The sequence below is a fragment of the Pseudorasbora parva genome, chromosome 22 (assembly GCF_024679245.1).
Source record: "Pseudorasbora parva isolate DD20220531a chromosome 22, ASM2467924v1, whole genome shotgun sequence".
NCBI classification, from domain to species: domain Eukaryota; kingdom Metazoa; phylum Chordata; class Actinopteri; order Cypriniformes; family Gobionidae; genus Pseudorasbora; species Pseudorasbora parva.
Window position 1 is genome coordinate 31,242,485 of NC_090193.1, and position 7,831 is coordinate 31,250,315.

Consider the following 7,831-nt stretch of genomic DNA (forward strand, 5'->3'; position numbering starts at 1 on the left):
ACACTCCTGCTGTCCCACTGCAAAACACACACAGCGAGAGAGAGAGAGAGAGAGAGAGAGAGAGAGAGAGAGAGAGAGAGAGAGAGAGAGAGAGAGAGAGAGAGAGAGAGAGAGAGGGGGCACTAAACAGATTGTCAGACATTGACTCTCTCATGCCTTGCCATTTGACAGTATTTCGCTTCAGTTCCCAAAGCAATACATTTAGAGCTCGTGCAGCAATCTGATTACCTGACAGTCGCTTTTATCGCACAATTTTGCAAAAACAAGTTGACAGGAACCCAATCTCTATGAAACACTGCACGACACAACAGCATTATGCCACAAGAACAACTACAGCCCTCATATCAAGGCAGTAACTCAACTATTGTGATCCGTTTTCCACTTCTCTCCTTCTGTTTTAGATGCTTTTAATGGAAAGTAACAGCTCAGACGGACAATCTCACGAGAGACATCACTATTGTCCGCCTCCAAACTCCCTCCAACCGCTGACCTTTACAACTGGAGTGTGTGCCTTCCCCCGCGCTACATGAATTGCTACTCCTGCCTTACCGGTTTGACCTTAAGGGGCTCATTTGACCTCTCTATTTAGGATAAACACAAAAAAAAAGACAGATGGAAGCATCAAAAGATTTCGGATTGCATGCAGTCGCCACTTCATAAGCATCTTTCATAGTCACGCATAGAGAGAAAAAACCACAAACACAAAAAAGAAATTTGAAAGCAGACACTGCATGTGTGTTCAAATCAAGCCTCGTGCTGTTTGCAATGTGTTTGCAGTACACTGAAGGCAGACTGTCGCCACCTAGGGGACACTTTTATAGCCTGGATCACCTACGCTGATCCTCTGGCTCATCCTCACACACATCTCCACTCTCTCAAACGGAGGAAAGTAACAGTAATAGCATTATCTAGCAAATGAAGCTAAAATAAAGCAAGGAAATTCCTTTTCCTGAGTGCGTGTGTGTTTTCTAAGGACACAATAAAAGTCCGCAAATAAATCCATGACTTTCTTTTCTGGCCTCAGAGCTTCTGTTAAGCATGTTTAAGACATGAGGACGAATATTAAACACTCTCTAGATGAAAAAAAAGAAGAAAATCCCCTGATCTCGACAACTGAAGATTTTTTAAAACCTCGCTTCGCTATTAAGTAATAGATCTGGACGCCTGTGGTGCAATTAAACGTTATTACATCCGTTTATCCAGGAAACTTTTCTCGGCCAATCGAATTACACCCCTCTTTCTGTTGTGCTCTCTGAGCGCAGACAGCCCTGCCGCTGTAATTGACCCTAAACCTCTTTTCATTTCAGACGTATTACTTCAACGGCCAGCTGTTCGCAACCTCTGGAACAGCTACTATAAAACACCATTAAGGATCCCCGGGTCTTGCCCTCTTGTTGCCGCCGGGCCTGATGGAAAGCATTTGAAATGCCCTTGTGCAGCTGTGTGGCAAGCAGTGGGAACTGTGTGGGTTTTTACTTATATATTTGTTTATATATCCATTTATTTTCACCTTTTAGGCTACCTCTAGTTCCAATGACAGATGCAGATGACAGCCCCCGGACACATCGATCGACAGGGACTGGAAAGGGAGAGATTTCTAACATTTTTTATAACCTCTCAACTGGGATTCACATTTCTGTGGCTCTCTTTTAATCCCTCTCTCTCTCTCTGTCTCTCTCTGTTCCAGGCCAGGGGAGAGGAGAGCCAGATTGTTTTACGGGCTCAGTAACAGGATAGCAGATCTGCCTCCTGCCACACTTTAGCTGTAAATAATGGAGAGTATATATCCAGTACTGTATGGATCTGTGTAAACACAGCAAGCACTCTACATGTTTTGGGACTTGTTTGTTTTCAGTGAACGAGTGAAGGTAGCGAGAGAGAAGAGCATGTATCAATGCTGTAGTGTCGCCGTCTGTGATTTGATGAGGACTCTGCAGTTATTCCGCTCATTATTAAAGAGCCCAGAATAATGAGCCTCACTCTGACCTCTGACCTGCAGCTGGGATGCGATGAATAGCAACGCACTCACTCGCACAATCATAGACCCACACAAGCTGTAGAGAACATGCAGATCTAGGGAACGTTAATCACACAGATGCCCGTTAAAAAAAAACATGCATAATAATATTCAATATGTACTTTTGAGAATAGCTTGCTCTTTACTATCAATACCTGCTCGACAAATTCATGTTTATACACAAAAACATCAGCTTCAAATCCTGCTTTAATTAGCCTCAATGCTAATGTTCTCCGGGTGGTTGTTTACTTCTAGCATTTCTATAGCAACACTGTGGGACAAGTTATGCGCTAAAGTTAAATACTTAATGTTTTTAATTAAAATATACACATATGCGCAATACTAACATAAGCATGTGATAAAGACATTCAGCACAGAGTTAGCTTAAAAAGGCACTTCTAATACTACAAAGACATATGTATATAAAATAAAGCGAGAGAGAGAGAGAGAGAGAGAGAGAGAGAGAGAGAAATTAATTTTTTTGCCAGCTGTAATCTCAAATGCTTGCACATACACGCGCACCTGATGTACAGTGTTTAAAGAGGTGACTTGAGCCTCATCTGACACGACAGATTTCAAATGACTTTAAACTGGCTTAGCAGCACAGACACACATAAGTTGTCACTGGCTTAACCAAATCGCTCCACACAAAGACGCATTAGCAAAGGAAATCTGGGGGAGCTCTTTCTTTCTTTTGGTGAAATGCAATCTGAGAGTCTTTAATAGATAGAGGATTGTCACAACGTTCTTGAGTACGAAGGTGACAAACCTGCTGAGTAACTGAGTTACAATGCCAAGGCTGAGAATTGAAATGTTTGAGGTCAAGACAAATTACATTACTCTGAATGAAAACACATATTTATGCATTTATTTGATCTAGCCTGTAAGCAATAGCAGTAATTCTGTCACCGTAAGAGGCAAACTGTAGGAACCTAGCATTCAAAGTGCCACAGGACACTACATATTGATTGAAGCTCTATTCATTTGCAATATAGTAGCTGGAAAGATATTCTAGGCAAGAGCAGCAAATCATCACGGTTTGGCCGTTATGAAATAACAAACCTCTAGGGCTGAACCTGTCAGCGCATCAAATCTCTCCACACCAGAGGTAACATCAAAACAATATCTCCAGAACAGAATTATGTTCCATACTCAATTTCCTCTTAACGCATTACCTGAAACAATACGAGCAAAGCTAGATTTTTAAAAAATGATAGCGTGGTGCTTTTCAGCATCTGGCAGGGAGTGGAGAGCGACTCAGAACTGTGATCCCCTTTCTTTCCCCCAACATGATTCACTCGCTGCTTTGTATGCACACACATCTACTCATCCATTCATGTATTGACCTAGTGAGACAGAGCAGGATGAGAGGGGGATGGAGGGTAATAAGGAAGAAGAATATAAGTTGTCCTTCCTACCTGTATTATTGACATCCTGTTCACTGGCGTCTCGGTGGTGTTCGTAACAGGTCCGGTGAAACTGGTGTGACAGCCAACATGTCCTTGAGGAACGCTGAGGTTGTTGGCAGTGGGTTTGAGATACATGACCTCTGACCTCGGAGAGCTGAGGGGCAGACGAGTTTGGTAGTCGAAGTACATGGGCGAGGTTGCTAGAGAGGGACTGCTGACAACGTTCATAACGTTCATGGTGTCCCGTTCCTCCACTTCGCTCTGCACCAGCATGATGTCGTTCTTGTTGATTTTCTTCTTCTTGCTCTTGCCGAGTTGTGGGTGAGTGTACTCAGCGATGCGACAATTGTATGTGCGGATTTCCTTGTTCTCCCGTTTGCACTTGACTGCGATGGTGATCATAGCTGCAAGGAGCATGATCGAGATGATGCTCAGGGTTACTATTAGCGGGAGCGACATGTCCCAGTTGTGGTGTTCCGCGTTGATGCGCGGTTCACCCTCCGGTAAGGGCCCTGAGTAGGCTTTGACGATAAGTTTCGCCATGGCGGAAAGTGACGGCTTGCCATGGTCGGTGACCTTGATGATGAGCTCCACAACAGGTGCCACCTCCTCCCACAGCGGCTGGGCTGTCCGTACCTCGCCTGTCACCGAATCGATCTCGAACAGGTGTTCTTCATTCCCATCCGAGATCTCGTAGGTGAGCCGGCCACTCTCACCAAAGTCGTTATCCACCGCTCTCACGGTGGTGATAATGTGTCCGACTCCCACGTTTCGGGGGACGTGGATCTCTGCAGTGTCATTCTGAAGTAACGGAAGGACAATGACAGGAATGTTATCATTAACATCCAGCACACTCACGCGGACCGTGGTGTTGCTCTCCAGGTGAGGGTTTCCTGAATCCTTCGCCTGGACCTTAAAGTCAAAATACTTGGTTTGTTCATAGTTAAAACTCCTCAGGGCATAAATTGCACCATCAGTTGGTTTGATGTTAACATATGTAGTGATAGATTCCTCGCTTACATTAGAGGGAAGGAGGGAATAGGACACAGTACCATTTTGGCCTAAATCTGGGTCATGGGCCAAAACAGAACCCAGGTATTCGCCTGGGATGTTGTTTTCAGGCACCTGGAGAAGGTAGACCATTTTTGTGAAGCGGGGTGCATTGTCATTTTCATCTAAAATCTTAACAGTGAAAGACTTTGTTGAGTTCAGGGGAGGGTTGCCGTTGTCTTTGGCCACAATAGTAATGTTATACTCATCTTTAACCTCCCTGTCCAGAGGTCTGTCAGTCACTACTGTGTAGAAGTTATCATAGTTCTCCTCTAGCTTGAAGGGAACATTCCCCAAAATCCTACACTGGAGCTGCCCATTGCGCCCTGAGTCTTTGTCTGTGACTCTGACAAGCGCAATCACTGTCCCTGGAGTTGCCGCTTCACTAACCGCCCCCTGACGCACCGCTACGAAACCTATTGACGGCCAGTTGTCATTCCTGTCAAGCACTTTAACAGTGACTTTACAATGGCCAGGAATTGGGTTGGGGCCTTGATCCTTTGCCTGAACATCAATCTCTATAATTGGGTTCTCCTCATAGTCGATTTTACCCTGAATCTTTATGACACCCGTTCGGGGGTCTATTGAAAACAACTCTTTGATCCTGTCTGGGACGTAACAGCTAAAAGAATAAGTAACCTGCCCATTAATGCCTTCATCAGAATCTGTAGCATTTAAATCTATCAATACTGTGCCTAGGGGGGAATTCTCAGGGATCTCCACAACATATGAGGGCTGTTCAAACACAGGGCTGTTGTCGTTAGAATCAGTGACTTTAACATTGATTTGCATTGTCCCTGATTTGGGATATTCCCCTCCATCTGTGGCAGTTATAATTAAAGTGTGATGGCTACGTTCCTCTCGATCTAAGGCCCTCTGAACGACCAATTCAGGGAATTTAGTTCCATCCCCTCTGGATTTGACATCCAAAGAGAATATACTGTAATCATCCCGCGTGATCTGATATGTTTTCAGGCCATTTTCCCTGGTGTCAGGGTCATAGGCAGCAGCCAAGGGGAAACGTGTGCCTGGGGCTGCATTCTCAGATATGTCAATATCGATCTGTTCAGAAGGAAAGCTCGGTGCGTTGTCATTTATGTCCTGTATCTCAACTTTAATCATGCAGATCTCCTTGTCATTGGCAAACACTTCCATGGAGAGCTGGCACTTGGAGTTTTGTTTGCACAGTGTTTCCCTGTCGATCCGCTGTTTAGTGTATAATAGCCCACTTTCGGGATCCACATCAATAAGGTGTGGGGCGGAGTTCTCCAACACCCTGAAGTTGGATTTTTTCCCCTGCTCTCCCAGTTCAAGCTCCGCATCCTTGGCAATGTTTCCAATGACGCCCTGAATTTTCTCCTCAGGTATTGAGTAGTTCAAGTTTTTTAACGTCAGGGCTTGCGCCCACAAAAGTAGGAAAAGGAAAACAGAAAGATGCATCCCTTTCAGTGAGAGTGTCTTGGGTTTCTGATGCGTCTTACGCCTCCGACCTGTTGATCTTCCCAGCAATATCACAATTTATACTTTCAATAACTGAGCGTGCATGCTGATTCATGATAAAAAATATATAAAGTCATTGTGGGCTTTTCCTTTGAATGCTCTTTTTTTCTTAGCAGAGCTCCCCTTTATACCGAGTTTTTACAACAAACGGTGAGGCTGTACAGCTAATTTATATTCTGCTGAACGCCCAGGCGCATTGGAGGCATAATCACAATCCAGTTTCCACAAAGAAATAGCCTTTCCCAGCCTCTTCGCCTGCAATGAAAAAAAGAAGGAAAAAAATCTGTTTCAGATTATTGCATGTATTACACTTAATCATTTCAGTTCTGACACAATGATTTAAACAAACACCTCGTGTCTCAACATATGCGCTTGTCCCCCCTCTGTACTGTGACCGCGTAATTCTAATGCGTAATTCCTCATTCCCTGGCGAACGACGTGGATGGCATGTCAATCTAACCTTGAGATGCGTCGAGCGCTTTACCACTGAACACAGGTGGATGTTTGTGTTATTCTGCTCTCGACATGTAGGCTAAGCAATGCGTCGAGGATGCGCCATGTGGCACGAAGAGCGTTACGCGCATCAGACGCGCAATTATGGATAAAGGTGGTGAGCAAATAAAAACGGACAAATCTCTTTCTGTGTCCCCGCGTCTTGAAACAGCTACTTAACTGATGCCATATCTATAGCCTACCTTGCTGTCTTAAGGCAATCCCTTGAATGCAAATGCGTTTAAATAAGCCTCTTAACCGGCATAATCCTGCTGTTAAATACAATTCTTACATAGTCGCATAAAGCAGAGCAAATGAAACACAATCCTAGATGGTTATTTATACTGCGCTTCTTGAATAAATACGAGAAGAAGCTGTTGCATCCTCACTGACACTGTGCGCATCCAGCAGATCCAGCAGCATATATGACATGTCATCTCATCTTTTTTTGTCATTTTTTTTTCTTTCAGGATGACACTTTGGAACATAATGATGGTGACTTACCTGTAGCCTGCTATCCAGTCTAAACACAACCATCACCAAAGACGAGTTACATCCTTAATGCACCTTTCCGATGAGTGAAAAAACTCCAACTAGACTGAATGGAAAAATAAAGTGCTCCCCAAAAGTGCGCGTGTAATGTCAATGAGGCTGATTAGGATGCAGCGACTCTCCTGCGATCATGGACTCAGGCAGTAGACGCTTCAGGCTAGATGTCTTGACCCAGGCGTAAAATGTACATCCACAACCGTTGATATCACCAGCGCGAACAGCCTCGTATACTGCAATGATGCGGGGTGAGACATCCCCGTGATAAATGCGTCCTGGCCCCTCAGGAGACTATCCGTCCAGTCCCCAGTAAAAAAAAAAAAAATAACCGAAAAGAGGAAAAACAAGAGAGTCCAAAGTTTAAATGTGAAAATCAACCGAAAGTGTTCTGTCCAATCCGACTGTCACTTAAACCAGCTGTCAATAACGGTACGGGAATAAATGCACTGTGGTGTGCCGGTGTCCCTTCAGCCTTCTCTCTGCGTTTCTCTCTCTGACTGTCTCACTCTGTCTCATAGTGCATTAAACATTGTTACTGATCCGCCGCCAACCAATGGATGAAGGAGGAGGGGGTAACGCGGCCAATCAGATTCTCGGAATTCAAATTGTAGGCGGGGCTTTCAAAGAGGTCCTTTATGTGAGTGATGTGGACGCGTTTCTAAGCGCAGACGGGAGTTTATAAAAGACTCTTGTACTTTGAGAGCTACAAGCGGGGTTGGAAATTTGTACGTTAAAGAAACTATGTGACACTCATGGCAGATTTAATCGAAAATGTGTCAGTTTCCCTCCCACAGCATGGGGTGGTTTTTGTTTT

At 44.4% G+C, this 7,831-nt stretch overlaps 1 protein-coding gene across 1 annotated transcript in view; it reads right to left on the minus strand.

The window, feature by feature from the left end:
* Nucleotides 1–7,499, minus strand: part of pcdh17 (protocadherin 17) — a 90,371-nt gene extending 82,872 nt beyond the window's left edge. Inside the window, exons 1-2 of the mRNA XM_067430964.1 lie at nucleotides 6,973–7,499; nucleotides 3,436–6,231 (exon numbers count right to left, since the gene is read on the minus strand). Of these exons, the coding sequence (XP_067287065.1) occupies nucleotides 3,436–5,916 (2,481 nt within the window). The 5' untranslated portion in view covers nucleotides 5,917–6,231; nucleotides 6,973–7,499. The remainder of the gene's footprint in view (nucleotides 1–3,435; nucleotides 6,232–6,972) is intronic.
* Nucleotides 7,500–7,831: the final 332 nt, after the last annotated feature.